The 26,919-nt window shown below is 36.1% G+C and overlaps 1 protein-coding gene across 3 annotated transcripts in view; it reads left to right on the top strand.

Annotated features, from left to right (window-relative positions):
• The window catches only part of LOC145694886 (uncharacterized), a 593,410-nt gene that overhangs the window by 311,145 nt on the left and 255,346 nt on the right, over positions 1 to 26,919 (top strand). The window contains exon 3 of one of the 3 annotated variants that reach the window (XM_081771602.1): positions 5,736 to 5,920. The exons of the other annotated variants lie outside the window; for them this stretch is intronic. Within the exon in view, the coding sequence (XP_081627728.1) occupies positions 5,736 to 5,771 (36 nt within the window). The 3' untranslated portion in view covers positions 5,772 to 5,920. Of the gene's footprint in view, positions 1 to 5,735; positions 5,921 to 26,919 lie in introns of those variants that run through there. 3 annotated transcript variants of the gene reach the window in all.

The following is a 26,919-nucleotide window of genomic DNA, read 5'->3' as shown; positions in this document are numbered from 1 at the left end:
ACGAAGATGACTCCTTCAAGCCCTCCATACGATCTGCCTCCAAATCTGGCTATAGAGGAGGACACACAGGGACAAAAGATCAGTCTCCAACTGATCAATTCCTACCTTCCAAGCTGCTCTGGGCGAGACTCCCTGATCTTACCTCTGCGCTGCTACTGGCAAGTTGTTCCTTACCAATCTCACCGCTGCACTGGACAGGAGGTCCAATTTATAGAGAAAGGATTATTAAGGACATTTGTAATTCAGTGTATGAATTGTATAAAGACTTTAAAAAAAGTTAGGGATAAAAATCCGTGTACCTTTTCACTACCATATATTACAGGTGATCGCGTTGGTTGGACCCTGATCTTCCTGCGGGACACTTAACTCCTTCTGGTTTGAGATAATGTCCATCAGCAAATTCGATTAGTAACTTCTAACCCTCTACATCCTAGCCAAACTTGATACTGATCCATCAAATATTCTTCTTCAGATTTTCCGTCTCCCGGACGAACAGGAATGAATATATATATATATATATATATATATATATATATATATATATATATATATATATATATATATATATATATATATATATATATCAAATATAATATAATATAATATAGTTTTCTGGTAAACCAGACTCTTGGTGAAAATGATAATGAAAGATGACGGATAAATCTCGGTTACCATATTCACACAAAAAACTGACTCATAGATTTATATCAAATATAGATGTAAATACCAAGGGCATCTTAGACGAGACGGTCCCTTATCCGCCAATTATCGTTGTCATGGGCGGCCCGCGCGTCAGTTACTACCGAACAAGTGCAAAGGTTTAGCCATAATTTAATTACAATATGCAGTGGCGTATTTACGATTTTGTTTCGGAGAGGGCTTTGCTAACTTTCGGGGGGGGGGGGCTTTGCCTGAAAATGCGAAAATTCTGCAAGATATTTCATATACTTTACTATAGTAAGTAAGATTTCGGGCGGGCTTAAGCCCGGAACCCCCCCCCCCTAAATACGCCACTGACAATATTTATATATGTGTTATTCTTGTGACCTTTTTGTGATCGACCTTTTTGTGAATAGTACATTTCGAGTATCCAAATAATGCGAAGTGTACATTTCGAATACGCAAGCACAAACTATGCAGTTGGATTTACACTACACTGATAGCACCCATCCATGATGAATGCTGTCAAATTTACTTTCTGGTAGTACCTTACCGTAGTGGAATATGAAGCGTGTATAACAAAAGAACGAAGAATTCCACGTGCTGATCCAAACAAGAAAAAATGAAATCTTTCAGTTTAACGTCCCATGCCCGTTAGGGTAAGGGAGTCTATGATTAAGACAAGTGAATGATGATGAAAGAATAGATGGAATGAGAAAGTTGGAGGAAACGGGAGTACCCCGAGAAAACTCACGGACAAAATGATGTGTACCATTGGCCGGGCAGCGAACCAGGGACTCCACGCAAGAGAGGTAAGCGCTCTGCCACGGATCCACTGTGCCCACGATCCAGACAAGAAGCAAAATAATGCGTCAGTGGATTTTCTAGTTATAAAACGAATTGTTTTTCGGTTATATTGAAGATATAACATTTCCATGTATTTTAAAAATATGAGAGCCACCTCATCATTATTATAAATACGTATTTCTTTCTTAATGTCTGCTAACGATTTTATATGTTGTAATTTTTGAGCAATTATTACTGGTGTGCCCCTGAATTTTATCTTTTCGAAACTGAATACCGCGGGATGCGCCCAGAAAAGAAGAGCCAGAAGTACACGAATTCTTTCATAAAGAAATAAGTTTTCCAGTTTTTTTTTTTTTTTTTTTTTTTTTTTTTAAGTTCCTGTGTTCTTCATGTGTACGAATCACTGAATATTATTTACCTATGAATTACCATTTGTTCCTCTAGTTTATACTACTAAACTTGTAATTTACGTGTAAATATCTCCAGTAATATAATAATGACATCACTTTACCACAGTCAAACTATATCAGCTAGATCGCAAATATCGAAGAGATTATTTGATACTTACCTTATTTTAAATTTCATTGCATACTCAGAGAATGTTCGTGTTAGCTTCAATTATGTACTAGTTATACTAACTTCACACCAGGCCCGTATCCAAGGGGGTCTAAGGGGCCGGCTTCCCTCTAAATTTTTACTGCCGCCGCTAATTTTTTCACGGTAGGCTTACAAATGAACTATAATATGGTTGGATCGGTTCCCTCCTAACTTCTACCGGCCCCCCTAAATTTTTGGGCTGACTACCGCCCTGCCTCACACACTATGCACTATGAGCTGGTGTCCTTGTAAACTTGGACGTGAAAAGGTACCGAAATTCATCCACGAACTTACATCAATTTTTACATAAAAATTATCATATTACAAAATAGCTAGTATCTTTTGGACATGGGATAAGTTACCGTATTAAAATATCCTACGTAACGTTCGCTTTCTAAGTCCCCTTCTCCCCCCAAAAACAGAAATAATCAGACATCAACAAGAAGTATTGTTTTGTTATACATAATCAAATGACAAATTATTTCCAAGTAGGGAGCTCCTGCCAATTTGCTTGAAGGAACGTAATTTCTCTTAACGGCAACAGATGGCAGAAGTAATCTGTTCGATCTATGCCTGCTCCGAACTAAGTCTGCTATTCTCAAAGTAGCTGATTTCTTCTTTCGAGCAGTCCAACAAGAAATCAATTTTTACTTGATTTATACATATTTAATATTGCAGCGTGAACAGTTAGTTCCCTTCTTTGTATATATATATATATATATATATATATATATATATATATATATATATATATATATATATTTTAAGTAGTGTTAAAGTACAGTGAACAGTTTGAATTTTAACGCAAGTATTCTTCTCACTAACAGCCACTGGGAAACTGAGTAGGCAGAACATCGCGAACTTTAAGAATTTCCAGCATCCCGAATTACGCCTAAGAGGGATGTATGGTGCGGTAGAATGCCAAATTATCGAAAACAAAGTATGGGAGTGCCATTTGTAAATTTCGACCCACGACGTGTACCTATCGATCACTATCGAGATATCGATATGGTTCTTGTTGAAGGTAATAGTGAAGTCGGTGCCAAATGCTGATATTCATTGTTTCTACCGATTCAGTGGTTCATAACTACTGTTCACCTAAATCGCCAACAAGCTAACGCTAGAGGATTTTTGGTTTAGTATGTTTCTGGTTTACATTTTCATTCAAGAATATACGCCTTTGTTACTGGTATTGATAACAAATTCTTCCAGGTGCAGATTTGGATATGAAGAGTTGAAATTACGTTGCTGCACCCAATAGGTAAAAATAATATGTAGTGGTGACGCTAGGGGAGGCAAACAGGCGACCCCCGTGACTAACTCTGACCCTTCTTAACATGTTGTAATGTAGAACAAGTAATATAAAACTTTCGGTATACAAAAAAAAAAAAAAAAAAAAAAAGTCTCTACCCTTGCGTCTGCCCGCCCCAAAAAATTAAAGCTGGCGTCGTCACTGATAGTATGTAACTGTTAGGAGTATGTATGTCAATAGTAGGAGCACTGATAGGGAAAGATGATTTGATAGTAAACAGTGCATTTTTTAAAACACACATACAGTGCACAAATATATAAACAGTGTCTTCGAGCAGAATTATCAGTATTGAGAATGAATCAACTCTTACTTTTTAGCGCCATAAAAATTCTTTTTGTCTATTTTCTAGGAAACTGTGCGTCAGAATTTACTTCTAAGCTTGTCATTTTGCTAAAGTTGGTTGATCCCTCGAGTCATATATGTATGTCCTATCTTTGGACAATATTTTACGAGAAATGAATTTTAAGAGTTAATCATAATTTAGGGCTATTTCTCGTTAACCATATTATACATTATTGTCTTGCTAGTGTCAGCATGAAGAGCTTCAATTGGGTTATACATTTTACAGAATACCCAACATTTCGTTCTACTCACATGTCAGTGAGGTCTGTCAATTAGTATATGACCCATCTTTGAACAATTTTCCTATATTAAATGCTAATAATATCGTGTTGTAAAATTTTGAAAACAATGAAATGAACCCGCATAGCCGTTCCAAGTTATCAAAATTGTTGAAAATTTTAAATTTTGTTTTTAAATTCTGAAACTATTGTGCGTTTTTACTAGTTATTTTTTTTTAATGGCTGTGTATTTAGCGTCATGTTGTACGATTATATTGTAGTATCTTGTAGTGTAATATTTTTAATGGTGTGAGAAAGTGTTGCTTATATTTAGTGTGTAAAGCTCCTCACATGTCATTTTGTCCATAAAAACTGTATTTATTTAGCCTCATCTTCTTTTGGAAACGCCTAAGTATATTAAATCGTCCTCTTTCCTCGGTTCTGTTCCGAAAGAAATCTATACTCTGAGGATAAAGACGAAGTGGTTCCTTGCACAGTGGTTCCCTTTTTACCACAATGACACAACCTGGCTTGCTCCCTCGCTTGTTTAAACTTACCTTATATGGCATTATGACGTCAATCCTGTGATCATTCAGAATTAAGGTTGAAAGTGAGCATGCTTCCCAACTCTTTCTGTTTACTACCACTGTTCGCTACGAAACTCCACCCAAAAAGCTCATCCTTTTTGTTTCGTCTTCGTTTCAGAATAATGGCTACTTTGTTTATGTTATAATTTGTTGTTTTAGTGGTTTTTAATGTTTTAATGTAATCCTAACATATTTATTTTCCGTTTATCACTTGGGGCCGCGGTGGCTCAGTGGTAGAGCGTTCAACTCTGGTGCGTGGAGTCCCGGGTTCGATCCCAGCCCCCGCCAAATGAACTTTGTGGTGGACAAACACCGTATGTGTGGGTTTTCTCGGGGTTCTCCAGTTTCCTCCCACTTTCTTCCTTAGCGACAAATAGCGACAAATTACAATAGGAATTACAAAAGATTATACAAGAGGCTGGGGTAGAATTTTCAGGTTATGGAGTAAGAAAATCCATAGAGTGTTGACAATATCCCCATGATCTCAATTAGCGACTGATATTCTAACCCAGTCATTTTAGAGCGAATTAGACCATTGTAATGTTCATTATTTATCATCACCGTCTCCTTTAGGCTAACCGGCATAACCGTGGGACGTAAAACTCAAAAGATTTCATTTCATTTTTTCCGTTTATCACTTTCTGCCCTCGAATTTTATCTCACAGATAGAGAAAGAGATGCATAATTTGGAAGTCTAACAAGTATGTTTATATGCATAAGTATCGGAAATCTGATATCTGTTAATAAAAGTTCTATAAACTTCCGATATCGGTTCCATCTCATCCGTTAACTCTTTTTTTCAAAGCGGAAGTGGTTACAATTAACAATGTTTCGGTTTCAACGTTGTTCGCAATAGAAGAAAAACGGTAACATAGCGACAAATTACAATAGGAATTACAAAAGATTATACAAGAGGCTGGGGTAGAATTTTCAGGTTATGGAGTAAGAAAATCCATAGAGTGTTGACAATATCCCCATGATCTCAATTAGCGACTGATATTCTAACCCAGTCATTTTAGAGCGAATTAGACCATTGTAATGTTTCTAACAGTTATTTTGTCCCTCCCCTCTCTAGCAAACCAAATTTTAAAAATATTCTCAATACAAAAATGTAATAATCCTTTGTTTTCAATGTGTAATATTCGTGTTTTCCATTTTCTTTTTTTAAATGCATTTTGTGTCCTTACTATTAATATTTTCTCTTCTTTACAGGTAAGCATTACTAAGTCTGCGACTGGAAACTCCTAATATATGATGACTTTTGTATGTGGGTGCATATAAGGTATGATAACCTACTGCTACGAGTGGGATATTTAGATTTCTTAACCTATTATTCAATATATCTAGAAAATACTTACTTTCAACTCCCTTCAAGTGATAATCTTGTTTAAATGGTAACATCAAGAAGTGATAATGGGGAACGTAGTCTGAATACATCCAGAGGCGGTTCTAGCCCTGGGCCGGGGGTTCTAGGCCTCCCAGCTTTTGAGTGACACAAGTAATTTTAGCTATTATTTATATGTTTTTAAAAGTTTATAGTAAAATCATTATATACCTATCATAGTCTGGGTCCAGGTGCCCCCTTACTTTTTACCATCTACATCCGCCACTGAACACATGTAATTAAATTTGTTTTGTTTTAAACCTTCGGTACTGTGATCTTGTTGTTGCGATTATATATTATAAATGCTATGTTGGCAATCTTCATCAAGTAAAGTAACAGGATTTACATACATATTTAGACATTTATTGTAAAAAGCAAGAATTTATATTAAGGGGCACGGTAGTAGAAATGGGCCATTAATTGAATATCTATCATTTATTCAGCAGTGTAGATTGGCACTTTTAATATCATAATTATTCAAATGATGATTTACTTAGCTTACTTTTTGTTTTGTTTGTACTTTCTAATAATGAATACTGGGATAATGTACAGTATTATTCAAACGTTCTAAGAGTATATTCAAAGAACATTTATTCAAATACGGTGGATAAAGAATATTCAAGAAACTATATTTTTGGAGTATTTGAATAACTACTATTAGGTTTTTCGAATTTTGACATAACCAATTGAGCAATAGAGAGGCGCACCCACGCAAGGGGTTCACTGTGTGCGGGCCGCTCCCCCCAAAAAACTTTGTAATTCGACATAGCAGAGAAATAATTGATGTAGCATGAAGATTTGATCTTACACTTCATCTGCGCTCCTTCATTTCGTATAAAAACAATCTGGTTCTATCAGTTTTTAGGAGAATAAAGTGGCAGTATGTAACAATTACTTCGCCCTTTTCGGGTGTAGGATAGTACATAGATATAATGTCTTGTATCAATGAACTCTCCAAATTTTGAAACCTTCTCAAGAGAAAATTCTGACTTCGTGCCTGGACCCTCCTCCTGTATATATTTGTGGGAGTTAAAAACAAAGTATGAAAGTAGACTATGAATTTAGGAATTAGCTCAACTGGAGTAAGATGATCAATGCCAATCACGGGTGAGTTAATTAATCAGTGGAGAAGTGGCAATATTTGCTTTATAATAGACTTTCCACACACTACTTTGTTTCATAGTCAAAAGTACTACGTTAATAAGTAAATTGAAGTTGTACTTTCAATTCATATTTGGGGCCAACATACATATGAACAACTTTTGTTCACAAAAGATCCCTGAGTTTTGAAGGCTTAGCAAACTTAAAAAATCATCACCCTATAACATCCTAAAATGTCATCATAGAAATAATAATTGAAATTCAGTTTGTGATGAATTGAGTACCTGTGTTAAATTTACGTGATTTACCCCACCAGTATTAGAACTTACTTTGTTTTACGGACATTTGAAATTTAGAATGGACAGTAACAATATTTCATTTTCCTATGTGACAAGAGTAATACTGTATAATACAAAACCCTCTGTTCCAGTGTGTAAGGTAATAACATTATATGCTATACTGTATAATAGACTATTCATAATTATGGTTTTGTTTATTCACTTCACAATCAATGACATTTATCGTCGTTTGATATTGTAATTCATAAATTTACTTGTAAAAGGAAAGTATGAAAAAGACGTGATTCATTTTTGAAAGCTTCCTTTAGGGCAAATTTGTAGCAAGGAGAGATCATGCTGGCAACATTGCTTGTAGCATTGATGATAACTGACGATCGGCACGCGAAGCTGTCGGCACTTCTTTATTCCTGCCGCACGGTAACCTTGGCATCGCGAAAAGTGACGACGGCCTATTTAAAACACACGAGAAGAAACAGGTTGCCGCCCAAATTTTTGCCTTTCTATATATTCCAATCCATAAGCAAAAATTACACCTTTCCTACTCTCCTCTTTGTTTTTAAGCTAATATAATAGCGTCTTAAAATCTTTTTCATATTCAAGAATGGTTAAAATGCAAGATTATTTTCTAGACCTGAAATGGAGACAAAGCTATATTTGAGAGTTTTTCTAATAGGGATGCGCACGAAATGAGTCGAGACAGGATTTTTCTGACAAAATTCGAGACGAGACACGGCTCTTCCAATAGAAAAATATACATTTTTCGAGTCGAGACATCACTTTTACAGCACATTTTCGAGACGAGACAGTCACAAATCTTGTCTCGTTCGCATCCCTATTTTCTATAAATCATTCATCTATTCAATTATTATTATTATTATTATTATTATTATTATTATTATTATTAATAATAATAATAATAATAATAATAATAATAATAATAATAATAATTTTTCCTTGCCCCCAACAGTGTGTTGATCCTACTCTTCATCGTCATTGGCATTAAATCAAGTGTATACCTAGAGCTCCTTCGTGGTTAAGCGGTTAGCGTATGCATCTTTGGTGTGAAACACCCGGGTTCTATTCCCGGTGGGAGCTTATATGGTTCGGATTTCACGTTAAGTTGTAGGTCCACGTCTCATATAGCATCGCTGCTGAAAGAATCTCTAAACTCAAAATTACCTCACCTCAAGTGTACACCTACTAATGCTTGTATTTCTCTTTCATTTTTTTTTTCGATTATTGGATCTAATGTTGCTTCAAGCACAAAAAAAAAAAAGTCATAGTGAGGTTCAGCCTCCATTCGGTTTCTTTTATTAAGTCTTAATTGTAGGAACAGGTGAAAAATGTTGTCTAGCTTCCCTTTTCGTAAAGAATGAATGTGTGACCACTGCAGTTTCCAGTGAAATGATTAATGTATTGTAAGTTTCTAAAGTGATTAACTCTCTATTACTTCATCATTAGAACCTCTTTACAAGAATTCTTCCACTTTTGCCACTGGTCTGGTGGCTAGTGCATGCGCGTTTGGTTTACGTGGTCCCGGGTTCAATTCCCGATGGGAGAGCACAGAAAATTTGAACGTATTATCATGGATTGGATTCCATCGTAAACTGTAGTTCCTGTCTCATATAGCCTCCGTTCTGGAAAGGAACGCAAAGCTTCAACAAACCAGCAACAGAAATTCTTCTCAAAACTCTTACGAAAATTCATCTTATCTATGGATCTGTACGAATTGATTCACTTGTCCGTGCTTCATTAAATCTCAGAAACATTAAAGCTGTTCGCAAAATTAAGCGAGCAGAAATTTTAGGAATGTAAAAAAATTTTTTTTTAAAATCAGTAAATCTTATTTCCCTCCTGATATGAATTGCTGTATTATGTATAGCGAAATTGCAGAGTTCTTTCTTGTATGATTTGGAAAACTAAGTCTTATCTATTATCACGCCGACGAGCGACAGATAAGAAAACAACTTTATTCCTCCTTGTATGTTAAGCTTTGTTAAGATGAAAATAACGATGAATGATGCTTCCTCCCATCATTTACTTAGATACAAAAGTGATTCATTCTATATATCTTATACAGACATACTTTCCCTTCTGTTTTATACTTGATTCGTTAGCTGGATTAGATTTTAGGGTCCCTGTCATCAGCGAGGCCATATGAGACGTGAACCTACAGATTAACATGAACATTCAACCATGTGAGTTCTTGCTGGAAATTGAAATCGGATCTAGGCGTAATAGGCACGAGGGAGCACTTCCTTGTTTTGTGATATTTCTTTTATTGATACGTAGGACATAAATGTGTAGGCCTACGTTTAATTCATGTAATTGATATGTAATTCCTATGGTTTGTAATCTATTCTATAATCCTCTTTATATCTTGTACGATAGCCAGTAGTTGCAAGGACCTACACTCACATACATGTAGTAGGGATGGCCAAAAATTTTCGGATCCGGATATCCCGGATCCAGTGAGATCCGGATCCGGATCTTGCCGGATCCGGACCTAGATCCGGATCTCGGATCGGAACCTCAGATCCGGATCTCGGATCCGGATCCGAAATTCGGATCTCGGATCTGGATCCGAAACTTAGATCTCGGATCTGGGTCCGGATCTCGGATCTCGGATCTGGATCCGAAATTCGAATCTCAGATCTTGATTCGTATCCAAACCTGCATCTGAAATTGTGATGATAAAATTGAATATCTAAAATTCGTCAAAACTTTTTTCAGATTCACTAATATAGTAGATTGCTGTGCTTTTAAATGTTTCCATAACACGTTTGTGCTACCTTTGTTCTTTATTTTATTTTGACCTTGCAATATTTACATCGAAGTCTCTTTAGTAAAATATTTCCAAGTTTGCCTTCTTCCCATTTCAGAGTATACTGAATTGTCTGAAAACTGATCTAAATGGTAACAAATTCTTCTGTTTAGCTCCTCTTCGAAACTTAATGTTAACTTCACATTGAAAATATTTATTTTATTCTTAGAAAATAAACTTTCTTATTTTCTCATATACAAATGAAATATCTTTTAGATAGACCCTTCTAATCGCAGAAATACTGGACAAAACAAACTCTTTATTAATAGTTTCTGACTCACTAGAGCAGCGTTTCCCCACCTTTTTCAACTTGCGGCACACTACGGGTGTAACTTGAATTCTCGCGGCACACTTATAGATATTATTATTTGCAAATATAAAATACCATGGTAATTTTTTTCTGTAATTACTTATCTCCTTCTCACAGAGATGAAAGCTCGATTACTGGTTTTCCCCTATGATAATTCATTATGCTTATTTTTTATTCTAATTTTAAAATAGAAAACAATTGCAATGAAATATAAGACCAACAATTTTAAAAATACGCTTTCTTTTTCGGAAACTGTATCCAACCTTTCACCAAGAACGTAGATCACTAAATAACGAACGAACAAACAAATGTCTTGTACATTTAACTTTGCTGTTTTAACCAAAACCGGTGCATATTATTGCAATCACACAGCTTGCGATGCGTCGAAGTCAAAACACACCTGCTGAACAAAGTTTCACTGTCATTCACGTGCGAATGAGTGTTCTATGAACGTTCACTTGACGCGTACCGTACAAGTGCTTCCATTTCTCGGTGTTAGTATGACTCTCAAGTGAAGCGTAACATAGCAGCCAACCGTGGAAATGTCTACGAGCCGAAATACTGTCTGCTACACAGTAATAGATGTAGAATAATATATTACAACTACAGTAGTTTTTCCATGGTAGAAATTCATAGTAATGTGAAATACAACAATATAAATTTTTCCCTATGTCTTGCAATTTGATTGCTATAGAATTAATAATTTTGTTTCGATTTCCTCGCGGCACACCAGCGGTCCATTTGCGGCACACCAGTGTGCCGCGGCACACCGGTTGGGAAACGCTGTACTAGAGAATCAGAACTTATTTCTGTATTAGATAATGTGGGTAACTATGGCTTTTCGTCTATAGAAGTAGGAGAGTGTATGGTATTATCGCAGGAAATATTTGATACATAAGACTTAGATTGTCAGTGTTTAGGAGCAACTTTTAAAATAATCAGTTACTTTAAATGTACCACAGATTAGCCGATAAAACCCGACAGCCATGTCGAGTGGTCTGCGGAATTAGGCTGTGGATCGTTACAGTGGTTACAGTGTAATCCGTGCAAAGCGTTTAACAGGTTAAATAATCTGATAAAAAGCTGTGACCTTTTTATATATAAAAAACAGTGGTTAGCGCGTGCCTTCGGTGCCCGTGGTCATGGGTTCAATTTTCGGAGAGGCACTCAACAATTTCGATGTTGACCCAGCATCGTGAGGACAATTGGGGAGTTATCTTAAGTAAGAGGTAGGGGACTCCAGTCTAGAAAGCCGGCATTAGGGACTTTGGGTGTCGATGCGTTGACTACACATTCCCACTTTAAACGTAAGTCCGCTGGTAGGAACCAAAGGACTGTCGTGCCAAGAATTTAGTTTGTTTTAATTATCATAAATGCCTTCTTTATTATTAAATTTTATCCAATATTTTCTTTTCAACCAGTTTGCGAAATTCAGAGCTAGCTACTTGTTTTCCTTTTAATTCATTTTCATAGTTAGCACAACTAATCACAAGGAAAAACAATCTTTTCGATAAAATTTGCCTCGCGTTTTTCGTAGCTCTAAGTTTAGTTATTTTTAGCTTTTTTTTAAAGTTGAATGGCGTTTTATCACTTTCCCCTTGCTTTCCCTATTTTTTTTTCTGGTTTTACCTATGTTTCTTTTGCACGGACATTGCGCCTATATGCACATGCTTAGTGTGTTCGTTTACAAGAGCGGGCCATTTTCCTGCCACTATAGAAAGTAAGAGTGCCCTGTATCAGAGAAATATTAATTGACGTAAGTGAATATATCTGTGATGAAGTCATAATTTATCAGTTTTTGCATCGTACATAGTTTCCTCATCCTCATTAATCTCTTCACCCCCGTTTCCTGAATTCCAGTTCTAGTATTCTTTCTTGATGGGGGACTGATGTCTCATGTAGGCTTATTAACTATAACATCAGCAATAAAGAAAGTGGGGTTTAATTTGCACTAATTTTAGAACATCACGTTAATTAAATAATAATAATAATAATAATAATAATAATATTATTATTATTATTATTATTATTATTATTATTATTATTATTATTATTAAGGAGCGAGCTCAGGCTACTTGCTAGGATTCTTGCTTCGCAATTGGATAATACCGGGTTCGAATTCGGAGACCAGCCATCCTGACTGAGAATTTTGCAGGGTTGTTCCTCAGTTATACTGGGCAAATGCTAGGTTAGTACCTTGATCTAAGGCTCTGGAGACCTTCCTTCTATTCCTTTTCCAATGTTTTCATCTGTTGATTACTACAGTATAAAGTGGCCTCTGAGGATGTATCTGGTAGCTTATAGTAAATAAACAATAACGACGTAATATATCTTCACGAAACGTGTGGGTTAATTTAAATACAGCCTTACAGTCCCAATAGATAGCTAAAGTTTTAATATCAATTTACTGACTTTTATATACTATTTTCATATTGTTTCAGCTTTCAATTTTCTCATGTATGTTCCACCGAGAATTAAACCTGAGATCACATGAAGAAATGCGAATATGTTAAATCTTTTTGAACACTTTAATATACAAAACACAAAACGCTTCAATGATACGATGCATGGATATGTTTTGGTTACGTCCTGCAATGTATGATTAAAGAAATCTGGAGAGTGAAGAAAAAATAACAGAAATCTCTTTTATATTTACTCCTTCAACAAACTCCTGACCTCAGAAGGGCAAGCCATAAGTTAGGTAATAAAGTCATACAACGAACACTTTTATTAATACTAATAATACTACACAACCATATCGCTCTTCTGAAATTCTCGTGTGTATGTTTACAAATCTACTGTTGTTCCACGCCAACCAGTCTATATTTTTTTGCTGTACCTTCGAAGTGAAAGATATTCATTGTTACATTTGTTGATGGTTGGACTCTAGTGCAGCGTTTCCCAACCGGTGTGCCGCGGCACACTGGTGTGCCGCAAATGGACCGCTGGTGTGCCGCGAGGAAATCGAAACAAAATTATTAATTCTATAGCAATCAAATTGCAAGACATAGGGAAAAATTTATATTTTTGTATTTCACATTACTATGAATTTCTACCATGGAAAAACTACTGTAGTTGTAATATATTATTCTACATCTATTACTGTGTAGCAGACAGTATTTCGGCTCGTAGACATTTCCACGGTTGGCTGCTATGTTACGCTTCACTTGAGAGTCATACTAACACCGAGAAATGGAAGCACTTGTACGGTACGCGTCAAGTGAACGTTCATAGAACACTCATTCGCACGTGAATGACAGTGAAACTTTGTTCAGCAGGTGTGTTTTGACTTCGACGCATCGCAAGCTGTGTGATTGCAATAATATGCACTGGTTTTGGTTAAAACAGCAAAGTTAAATGTACAAGACATTTGTTTGTTCGTTCGTTATTTAGTGATCTACGTTCTTGGTGAAAGGTTGGATACAGTTTCCGAAAAAGAAAGCGTATTTTTAAAATTGTTGGTCTTATATTTCATTGCAATTGTTTTCTATTTTAAAATTAGAATAAAAAATAAGCATAATGAATTATCATAGGGGAAAACCAGTAATCGAGCTTTCATCTCTGTGAGAAGGAGATAAGTAATTACAGAAAAAAATTACCATGGTATTTTATATTTGCAAATAATAATAATAATATCTATAAGTGTGCCGCGAGAATTCAAGTTACACCCGTAGTGTGCCGCAAGTTGAAAAAGGTGGGGAAACGCTGCTCTAGTAGCTGCTGATGGTGATAGTCAAGGTTCACCGAAGCATGATCCCAAACCCAAACTGAGATATTGATGTCACTGGAACGCCTGAAAAGTCATTGTGGGCAAGTGAATTGCTCACTTGTCAGGATGAAGGGCGATGGTGATGTGAAATGCGGGGCTGTCAGAGGTACTACTATGATAATTGGATTTATAATATTCTATGTTTCCGTAAACCCTCTTCAAGAAGATAACTGTTAATCTTAGCTTTGAAAATGTTACATAAAAGAGTTTTATTGCTATCATTAGGTTGCATATAAATCTCTATTCCGGAATTATCGGATTTACTTTAACGTTTAACTTTCACATTTTTTTCTGTTTTACGAATATTTAAATCACGATTATCCCCTTAAGGTCAATTAGTGATATTTTAACTCATTTCGAACCAACTATATATATATATATATAGTTAGTCTTGTTAAATGGAAATAATTGAGACCAGAAGCAGTCTACAGGCTAAGTTCAAATGAATCTTGGCCGACCTCCTGATAAACCACGTCTTTCAGCAAGGTGAATTGCGACAATCCGGTACCCACATGAGGAAATCTTCCGGTTCAAGTGAAAGCTTCCATAAGAATCAGCACCCTAATCAGTGGAATGTGTTTTGCTAATTTTTCTCCAATGTGAAAGTACCTAACTTTATTGTTAAAATGAAAAGGCCTTTATTTCGAACAAGTCGCCATTAGAGTTTTCATATTTGAACACAACACTCATGAAAAGTCATGTTAAAGCGCGACTTACCCATGAAAAAGAATATTTATCTGTTTTTAGTTTCTCGTGTTCCCCAAACTACATGCGGAATTAGTGCATGTGCCTTCCGCTCGCATTACCTGGGTACAAACAGCTACGATCTTGGTACTAGCATATGTTTCGGTTTCCAGATCTTAAATATTTATATTTCAGCCTGATTCTATGTCTGAATCCAAAATTTCAAATCTAGATAAGGGGCATCAAAATTCATAGTTTATTCTCGGTGCTCATATTGTGATTTACTAAATAATTATTAAATCTAATTGTAAAATATGCATTTGATATTTTGAGGAGACTGAGCAAGATAAATATACGTAAAAACTAGTCAATACTTGTCTTAACTGTTTATATTTTCTTAACTGTCAATGAAATAGGTGTATTGAGGAATTTTAAATATTCAAGTTTTGTACTCCGGTTTCAAATATATATATATATATATATATATATATATATATATATATATGCATGTATTTCATCTCGGTCCTGCAACCGAGTGGACCTAGATTCCACATTCGAACTCTCATCCGGATCATTTTTTTAAAAGTAAGACAAGCATTTGATCTTTAGAGTAGAATGAAGGAAACAAATAGACTTGCCAATATTCGTCTTAATTTTCTATTCTCTTCTTCACTGTGAGGACTTCATTAAATTACTTTCGGCGAATTTTAGATATTCAAGTTTATCATAAGTTGGGTGGGATGTGGGTTTGGATAAGAATCAAAATCTGAGATCCGGATTTCGGACCCAGATCCGAATTTCGAACCCAGATCCGAGATCCGAATCCAGATTCGAGATTAGAGATCCGGATCCAGATCCGAGATTCGAGATCCGGATCCAGATCCGAGATTCGAGATCCGAATCCAGATCCGAGATCCGGACCCAGATCCGAATCCAGATCCGAGATCCGGATCCAGATCCGAAATCCGAGATCCGGATCCAGATCCGAAATCTGAGATCCGGATCCAGATCCGAAATCCGGATCCAAAGGATCCGGACCCAATCAGATCCGGATCTTCGGATCCGGCCAGATCCGGATCCGGCCATCCCTAACATGTAGAAGATCCTAATACCCTACCTGATCAAAACTCACTGTCCAGACATGTGTTACCTCCACCGAGCATAAAATAAAGGCACGTACGCAAGACTTTATTTCGAGAGAAATGTAAAGCTTTTTTTTTTTTGGGGGGGGGGGCGGAATTCAATGTGAGGATAAATTATGTTGGTAAAATTCCCTCTAAAATTAAGACTAAATTTACAGAAAAGTCGGGATTTCGGGCGGTTCTGACTCCCAGGACCCACTCCCTGCGTACGTCCCTGATGCAGTGCAAACTAATCTAAACCATATTTTCATATGAAACTCACATAACAAAGATTTCTACTTTATTTCCTCTACCTTCTAGTTTTTCACCCGAAACTTAAGCCTAGAGAATTTAAAAACTCAATCCTGGAGGGCTTCGTCGACCAGTCAGCCTCAACTGGAACAGTTTCAAATATCTCTTCCCCTGCACAGCAGAGAAGGGCGAAATCCTAAGGGATTAGAGGGGAGAATTCCCACATAATTTTTTTTCGGAAGAAAGTCCCCACTAATACTGGGGGGGGGGGGTGAATAAAGTAACACACACATACATATAGCCAGCAGTTTGGGAATTAACGAATGTAATTCATATGTAATCAACGTGTGGTTTCATGTATGAACTAGTAGTCAGCGGTATTCCTTATCTTAATTTAATAATTACACAGCCATACAAAAAATAAGTTATGTGCACCGGACCTTAGGGTGTAGATTCGATGTATTTTGTTACACAGAATGTAAATTTCGAAACCCCAGAACGATCGATCGTGTCAGTTTTTTTACGGGCGAAAAACTTAAGCGATTTTTGATGTGTTACACGTAACACAAAATGTATGTGCTGTCTTTTTCGAAATTTGAATTCTATGTACCAAAATACATCGAATCCACACCCTGGGGTCCACTGCACAGTTTTTTTTTTTTTTTTTTGGTATGGTTGTGTTACGTGTATTCTCCCTAAAAGAAACAGACATGGTCGATTATCTTGGGGTTTCGAAATTTAGATTCTGCGTAACAAACTACATCGAATCCATACCCTGGGGTCCAAGGCATACAACTTTTATTTTGTGTGTGTGTGGCTGTTATGTGATGTTCAATATATGAAGTCTATGCTGACACATTCATGTTCGAAGATTTTTACACACTTCCTCTCTCCTCCCGCCCCCACACACATACACATACAGACACAGGCTGCGACTGTTATGATTTTGCATCTGTAGCTGAAGTAATAATTTCTGGTCGTTTCAGCTCGTTTTCTTTGAACTTCATGTCTTTACACAGATGAGATGAGGTACTCACTTTTGGGTGTGAGCTGGAAATACTTTTTTTTTCCTTATTCGAGGCTGAAGTACCTTTGCCCTATCTTTCGGTGCTGTGTCTAAGCAGTACACAATACTGGAAACCTGTGACTGGTAGGCGAAATGGTACGACTAATCCGAGCAGCCAAAGAATCAACACTTCCTTACCATTGATGAAGTAATTAATCGTAAATTGTCATTTGTCGTATTTTATAATAGTACTCATTGGCCATAATAACGAAGTATTTGAAATAAGGAGACTAGAATATTTGATTTGTGGTTAGTGTTACTCACGCGACAAGAAATTTATCATCTCGAATCGAAAATGAGACGAGTTGTAAATTTTAAAATTCCATACGAGACATTTCAGATTGTAAGGACAACTGTTCTTTGCATTTCACACATGTACTCCGAAAAACTGCTTTCTTCAAATTAGTTACTAGTAGTTCTGTACTGTGAACGGCATTTATTTTCGTTTGTATATGAACACTGGGGTGATATGTATCTTCTTTAACTAATGATAATTATCCAATAACGGCTATCCCTATCAGTACAAGATTCTACCAAGACTCCAAAAGTCAAATTCACAAATTTACAAAACGAGAGAAGGATTTTCGTTTCGGGACAAAACGAGAAAAGCTTTTCGAGAACTCAGTCGAGGAGAGAAAGTGTCTTTCAATAATTGAGACGAGACGAGATAAGAGTTCTACAAAATTCACCATTCGATACTAGACTATAAAATCTTACGTCTTGTCTCGCAGGTAACACTATTTGTGATGTCCAATGTTGGCCATGACAGCACCCATTGACGAGGTCGGATGAACCTTTGGCAAGAGTCTTCTACAGAATCACATATTTTTGGTGCAATATAACGTGATTATAAAGGCATTTTGATTGTAAACGTTCCATAAGTTATAATTGCAATCCATTAATACCAAAATCCTAACTAGACTAATCTATCTGCAGTATGAAGTCATGCAGTAACAGGTGTTGTCAGTACTTGGATGGGTCACCACTAGGTGTCAGCAGTGCAGCTTTTCATCCAGCTTCGTGAGGACAATTGGGGAACTTCCTAAAAGAAAGAGGTAGTGGATTTAGATTAATAATACCAAGAACATCAACAATGTGCTAACTGTATACTACAACTATAAATTACCAGTTTGGAATGCCGAGAGTTTGTTTATTAATAAGTAACACCAGCTGTAAATGCACCAAATAACATTTGCTCTTTGCTTAGCTGAATATGGTTGGTTAACACACTATGGTATCAAAATCAAAGTGAAAGAAGGTAAACGGAAAAGGACAAAACTGCCGCATTTCCTTAATATTGGTATGCTAATGACCACTATTGTTTTATTTCACTTTGAATTTTATGAATGGATTTGTTTGAGCCAAGTAATTAAGTATGCGCGTCTTCTTAGGCTTTTTATGTTCGATTACAGTCATAGGTATTAAGACCCTGATTTTGTTAGCGAGCGTATTGTGCATTGTATTTCTTAATTACTGTATCATTAAATATTGTATCTGAAGTCATACGGTATATTGATAACTATTGTACTTTGAAATCTAAGCAAGGAACTAATAACATTATGCCATTATAATAATTTATTTATTGCCGAAGTTCTAGATAAATCTATGAAGCTATTTTATATCGATAGCCATGAAACATAGAAAGGAATTTGGAGTAAAATTGAGCAGGTCGTATTCTGTATTTAAAGGTATTATCCCAAGACTCGTCTAGTAGAACTGAGGGGAAAATCCTGAAAACTTCAGTAAGGATGTCCAACTACAGAGTTCAAACCTAAGACCTCTCGACTTCGAAAGTAGAACGTAAATAGCTTACTTACGTACACTCGGTAAATTTGCGTGACAGTAACATTAGAATATCATTGGATATTTTTTTTGTAAGGAAACTTAATTGCGGAATAATTATGCCGTTACACAATTGGTTCTCAACCGCGGGCATGAGGAGCGAGCAAGGGGGCGGAAGTTATTGACAGAAATAAAACATTCGTAACTGTACAAATACTGCGATTGAAACGAAGAGCCGCTAAGTTAAATGCCATAAAAACACAAAGTAACTATTGACTAAGAACTGTGATTTCATTATCAATCAATCTAGTAAAAAATAATATTGCCTACAATATATATATAGTATACAGGGTGTCTCAAAAGTCCCCTGACATAGGTTAACTCTGTTGTTGTCAGAGTTACAAGAAAATATAAGAGGGGAAATCATCTTCAAATATAACTTTTTCAATCTAAAGTGAAGGAGTTTTTTTTTTTTTTTTTTTTTTAAATCGAACAAGCCGTTTGGGCTGTACACTCTTTATGCGCCCAATGTTAAATGCAAATGCAACGTTGCTGTTTTCCTGGGGCTGGGGAAGGAAAGGACGTGACGTGAGGCGGATAAATTTTGTAAGAGTATGGTGAATGGGACCATGTTTGAAATGGAGGCTGGCGATCGACATGTTAGCATAACAGACAGTAACTTCATTCACATAGGCCTATGTTGTGGATCCAGGTAAATGGGAAGGTTTCATTTTCATTTAACATTGGACGCATAGTGTGCAGCCCAAACGGCTCGTCCGATTAAAAAAAAAAAAAAAAAAATCTTTCGCCTGTCAGCGGGACTTTTGAGATACCCTGTATATATAAATTGCTGAAATGTGGTTATTATTACTATTAGTAGTAGTAGTTTTAGTAGTATTAGCATTGATAATTTGATAATTTAATGCTGCGTCTGAAATCGCAGAAAGGATCCGACGAAAAGCACGTATGATCAACGAGTCGGAAGGAGTGTATGTTTGTGTGTGTGTGTGTGTAGGTGGAGATGTGAAGTATGCAGAATTTTCAAAAGGAGGTACCAATTAAAAAAAAAAAAGTGGGAATCCACTGCTCGACACGAATATCAGAATCATTTTGTTGACGTAGCTATCATCCAATTTTATTTATAGGCTATATTTTGTGTGGGGAGAGGTGGGGAAACAAATTTCCCTATTTCCTGAGTTATCATTTGGATGTTCTGTTACATAACAAATTTATGATGCAAATTTGCATTTATTCTGAACAGTGGCGTATTTAGGGGGGTGGCTTCCGGGCTTAAGCCCCCCCGAAATCTTACTTAGTATAGTAAAGTAAATGAAATATCTTGCAGAATTTTCACATTTCCAGGCAAAGCCCCTCCCGAAACAAAATCGTAAATACGCCACTGATTCTGAATATTGAGATTGATACTGCCTTTTAAGGCTGGGGAAAACACTAAAATAAATGTTTTAAGAGTAAAGTAGCCTATCGATTTTAATTTATTGTAATCTGAAATTTCAAAGTAGTTTAAATTGCAATAAGTGTTTCAGTGTATTTGGCAGAGGCGTTTCAGTTTGAATTTGCACATTGACGCTGCACTTCTTCCACATTAGAAATTGCATTTTTCTTTTTAGTTTTACGTCTCGTACCCTGTCGACTAAAAGAGACGGATGATTAATGAAAGTGAATGATTCAGAGAATACATGGAATGATAATGTGGGAGGAAAGGAGGGAATCCCGAGAAACGGATATGATATCCACCATAAACTTGGGTCATGGAATCGAATCAGGGACTCCTCGTACCAGAAAAGTTCTACCACAGAATCACCATACCCCTTCTTGAAAATTGAGAAAGTCTTCCCCGTTGACCTAGTGCCTAGCGCGTGCCCCTTTGGTGCACATAGACCAGGGTTCGATTATTGGTGGGAGAGCACGAAAATTTAATGTCACGATCATTCGCTATCATAATCAGTCTCTTTTAGCCTGAAGGCCATAACTATGGGATGTCATACTAGAAAATTTCATTTTCATTTTAAAAATTAATAAGATAATAGCATATTAGTGTAATATTTTCTCCCATTCCTATTTAGTGTCTGTCCCTCTGAATTTTTAAATGCTACTACTGAAACTTCTGTCACAATTTATAAGGGGTTGTTAGTATTTTAACAAATAAAACACAGTTCTGACCAGAGCAGAATGAAATATATTAAAAACTATACTTACAATGTGTTGTAAGTATAGTTTTTAATATATTTCATTCTGCTCTGGTCAGAACTGTGTTTTATTTGTTACTCTACTTATCCAGAGCCATAGAGTTTGTTCATTAGTATTTTAAAATTCGTTCATTTTAATGATCAGCTTTGATAATGTGAATATAGTTAATGTACTTCATGCTGCCACATAACTAACTACGAAGCTTTTATTCTTTAAATTGCAAAACGCAAACAAGTTCTCACGTTATGTTGGTACTCAGAAGTTTATGGTAGTTTTGATTTAATGTCCATTTCTGTTTACGTACAATTTTAATGACTTAAATAACGTATAAAGTATAAAGTAAGATATTATGCATCCTCTTAAAAATAAATGTTAGTTCTATTCTCAGTAATTTATCTTCTTTTGCCTCTTAAGATTCAAGACGAGAGGAGATTCTATAGAATGTTTAAGGAGACTGGAAGTGCGTGATAAAAGATGGCGGATTCAGTGTGGTCTAAGAAATAACTAATGTAGCAAGATCCTTCACCTAGAAATGGCTGCTCTGTGCTGTGAGGATTTTTTTCCAGCTTGACCTTATTTCGCCCCACTATAGCTTAAAAAAAAAAAAAAAAAAAAATCTCGCTGGTCTCTCGGGCAGTGTGAGTGATTTATCTGTCGTGTCATGCTGGTAGCATTACGCATTGAAATCAAGCCGGCCAAAGAAGTGGTCGTAAATTTGATTCAAGGCCGTTCATTTGATACTATTCTTCTACGACTTTTCTCTGCAAAAATATTATTTCAGAAAATTACAATTTATAATACTTTCAGTTTTTAGCAGTGAAGCACTTCAGGTATTAATATCGATATTCAGAAATATCACGCGTTACTATATAGACACATTTATCAATATGAACTCTGTTAAACTTGGACACAATTGCTTGACAGAGATTAAAGGTATATATGACAGAGAAAAGTAAAATATTTGTATTATGTCCTTCAGGATTAGATTTCCGGGCTTTGGCATCCATGGCCATGTTAGCCCGTCGTGTACGGGATATGACGTCCCTCGACGATCACACTACCCGGGGAATTGGAGAGGAGGAACGGAATGAGGAAAGAAGGAAGCAGCCTGGAACAGTTGTTACGTACCATCCCGGGATTAACCTCTTGTAAATGAGGAAAACCCGGGAAAACTTAAAAAGATTTTACTCATATATAATGCTCTACCAGGGATCAACCAAAGACCACTCGCACCGAAGGCGAGATCGTTAGCAACTGACTACGCTACGCGGGGACACTTATGTCCTTTTAAAATTGTTCAAATCATTTTTGAGTTTACTTCTCCTCCATGACACCGTAAATTCTGATACTGCTGAACTTAATTTTCAGTACTCTAACATGCACTGGGTAAAGTTACTATATAACTTGCTTTTTCGTTATGCCGTTTAGTAAATCTAGAGTAGTAATAATTTTTAGTAACAACTTACATTTATCAAGGCCCAAGTTTTAGTTTTATATAATATCGTAGTCTCATAGCGGTTCCTTCCTGTTTTGCCTAATTCCTGTTCTGCCTAATGACTCTCTAGCACTTTGTAACACAATTTTTATCTAATCTTATCTTTAGGCAGAACAAGAATTCATGTACTGCCTAATTCCTGTTCTGCCTAGTTCTCGCAAAAGGGATATTTAAATTTGAGGGAAATTTATTAGTACCTTTTTTTTCCTTGAGTTTTAATTGCCATTCCAGAACCCTTTAAATTAAATTTTCTGAAATGGGAATATACATACTGTAATTCATTACGAAAAAAACAAGTCATGCAGTCATGTTCGAAAACTTTACTTCCCGTAAGCTCTATCTTTAACATAAACCTCCCGTGGAAGGACACCCTCAAAACTGTTCATTGTAACAAGTTTTGCAGTAAAAACAATCTTAATGAGTCGTATAGTATGGTGCAGTACATATAGTGTGCTATGAGTGTAAGATAATAAATCTAGACTTTGCTTTATTTCAAATGCTACTATGTTATCGTATACCAACTCATATTCAGTAAGATTTTTCTCATGGCTTATGTCTCTCATTTTATTCATTTTATGACCATTAAGTAGAAAACTATAGCATAAAAAAGCTTTTTCTTATATATGACTATCAACAAAAAGGTAAATTCTATTTGAAATGCAACTAAATTTGCATGTACTTTATTATGGAAAGCCACTTAAAAAGTAATGGGTCTACTATTTATAAAATAGCTCCGATTAAATAATATAATATAAATAATTCAATTTTCGTAGCTTTTGGCAGCTAGTGCAACAGAAACTGAGGCCTATAATGCCTCCTTATTTGAAATAAGCAACTTAGGTTTCAATATGGAAAAATAATTAGACAATTACGATCAAGAATTAGTTGATATCTAGTTTCGGCAAATCAGAAGCAAGTATTTGTTGCTGTTTAGAGCTACTTCGGCGAATAAACTGAATGCCAATGAATTCTTGCATGCAATAGGCCAGATATTCCTCCACATTTTAAATTAGAACTGTTTTATAAATTATAAATCACTCGGTATAAAATAATGAATCAGTCACTAATCTCGGTCCTTTTCGATTATTTATACATGTTAGCCTTTCCTACCCCTACCCTAAGGGTGTTAGGAGTATTTTACCAGCACTTTTTTTTTTCAGGTTATAAGTCATATGTACCAAGTTTGGTTGAAATTGCTCCAGGAGTTCCAGAGTTACGCTGGAACACGCATTCTTTTTTGTGTGTGTCGGGTCAGTTTGATTAAGGGCTAGGAGGTAGGGTTTGTTTTAGGATTTATGCCAAAAGTAGAATATTTTCATCGGGAACCGGTCAAAACCCCCACAGCCAAAACCCCCACACTCAAGAAATGTCAAAACGCCCACACGATCGGTCATAACCCCCACACAAATGGACAAATCTCCCAAATACACGAACGGTCATAACCCCCACAGCCAAAACCCCCACACTGGTAGTCGGTCATAACCTCCAACGGTCATAACTCCCACACAAATGGACAAAACAGCCACACATAGCAACGGTCACAATCCCCACATAAATGGACAAAAACCCCACACAAATGGACAAAACTCCCACATGCAGAAATAGTCACAACTGCCACACAAATTGACAAAAACCCCATACTCATGTACTGCCCTTGTACTTTTTAATAATATTTTTTATTCCACTTAAACTGATGTTGCAACTATTCTTCTTGGGCGTCATAAAGAGCCGCAACAAAGACGTGAAATGACGATCATTTCAGAGTGTGAAGGATTTGTCCGATTTTGTGGGAGTTTTGTCCATTTATGTGGGGATTATGACCGTTGTTATATGTGGCTGTTTTGTCCATTTGTGTGGGGGTTATGACCGATTGTGTGGGCGTTTTGACATTTCTTGAGTGTGGGGGTTTTGGCTGTAGGGGTTTTGACCGTTCGTGCGTTTGGGAGATTTGTCCATTTGTGTGGGGGTTATGACCATTTGTGTGGGTGTTTTGACATTTCTTGAGTGTGGGGGTTTTGACCTAGCCCCTTTTCGTTGAGATAGTGTCCTAACAATTCAAAACGAAACTCCTTATACGACGAACAGGTATTTCAGCTACTATTTATTAAAATTGACAATTGCCAGTCTGGGAAAAATCATAAAAACTTAACACTCGAGCGTTGAAGATAGTTTTTTGACAATCTCTTTCTTCAAGTATTAAATGTATCTTTCTGATGATAATAATGTATCGTGAATCCAGTACTCCTTTCATTCACAAGGATGACGCAATTAGAATGGAATTAGTTGGAAATCTTTTTGCTCTAACATTCATTTGAATGTGTACAAACAGTTAAAAGTCAGTTTAATTCATTTATTTTATCTTCATTCATTGTGGAAACAAGGTTATATATTTCTATATACAAACAGAAGTAAACATCATGTCAATTTAAAAATGTTTAATGTTCGTGTCGTTAAAGATCTTAACTGTTTCCTTTTCTTTTTCAAAATCATCGTGTCGAGTGAGTGAGTGACGTAGTGTAAATTCTGGAGTAATGTAGTGGAATGAAGCATTTAGTGCCTCGTCCATTCATCTCTTCATAGATCATTGGCTGAAAGCGACAGCGCTCATTAGGGACATCAAGGGCTGGCTGCTCCTGGTGGAAAATGGGGTCAGACGCCATCGTCAGCCCGAGATCCTAGACGAACCAAGTGAGTGACTAATGTATACACATAAAAAAAGTGGGATAAAAGGAAGGCTATAATTATGGAGGATTAAACTGATGAATTATGTTCTTTGCCTCCGGGATGCATGGCGGCTCGCAAAGTTAAACAAAACAAAGACGAAAGGAGCGCCGTGTAATCAAGTAAATACTTTTTTCTCCTGGACAATAATTAGTTTAGTCACATTTTAGAAAAATAAAATTTATTTATAGGCATTCTGGCAAGTATTTGTCACATGTTCTTAATACTCGTATGTCAAATTACATTACTGCGTCAAATTAACGGAGGCTCGGTGGTAGAGTGCTTATGTCTGGTGCAGGGAGAGCTCTGGTTCGATCTCCGGCCACGCGGATTTGTGGTGGACAACATCGTGAGAGAGATTCTCGCATTCCACCAATTATTTCATAATCATTCACTACCATTATTCATCCGTCTTGTATATGCTGAAGGACATAAAAGTGAGACAAAACAGAAAATTCATTTCATTTTTTTTTTTCCATCAAAGGACATAGGAAGTAATGAGAACATCGAAGATGATAAACAATTAAAAGCCTCATCTTTAGCGGTAGACCCAGCTTCGATTTCCAGCTGGTGTTGGAGTAGTGTGTAGGTGGTTTAAAAACTTACGCTGAGTGGTTCACATCTCACATGTATCCTCATTGTTGCCAGGAAACATTAAATTCAAATGGAGAAATAATAGACAAGGTAGTGGTTTTGGACTTTTTCGGACCTATAAACGTCTTTCTTTCACTTATATTCCTTTATAATTTTTCCGCATTTGTTAGTATGGTAGCATAAGTAGAAGTCCTTATGACTAGTACCGGGATTGAATTTATGACTCCTTGTATTCGACATTGCCTATGTCATTTCTTCGATATCACTATGGTTAGTATCCGAAAATATTAGATAATAGATACCATAATAAACATTGCTTACATACCTAGGTAATATACATATAAGGTTGCTAGTGTATAATATGAGAAATGGCTCAACACTAGTTCCCTTGATTCCAAAATTTGTAATTTTAAGAAGAATGGCCAGTTTTTTTAAATCTAATTTGAAAAATTCATTTTTATTAGTACAAAAGCATTAAAAAGTTCAACAAATATTATTTGTAGTATTACTGACGGTGTATCTATTTTGAAAGTAAAAATATTAGGTATTAATTTGACAAGGGATTACAGATGCAAAAAAGCCGGCTTTTTTGAATCGATGGTTTTTTTTCCATAAAAAGCCGGCTTTTTTGGGGGGAAAAACGAGAATTTTGGAAATTTTGGCTTTTTTCATTTTCATGATTTTTCTATCTAAATAGCTTTCTTATAGTATATTCTATAGTTAGATAAGAATTCCATGACCTAAATGCCATATTTCACTCTGAAATTCACCATCAAGATTGATGGA

Source organism: Thermobia domestica, chromosome 9 (genome assembly GCF_964235325.1).
Source record: "Thermobia domestica chromosome 9, izTheDome1.hap1.1, whole genome shotgun sequence".
Taxonomy (NCBI): domain Eukaryota; kingdom Metazoa; phylum Arthropoda; class Insecta; order Zygentoma; family Lepismatidae; genus Thermobia; species Thermobia domestica.
Note: the sequence above shows the minus strand (reverse complement) of the source record. Positions and strands in the feature narration are given on the sequence as shown.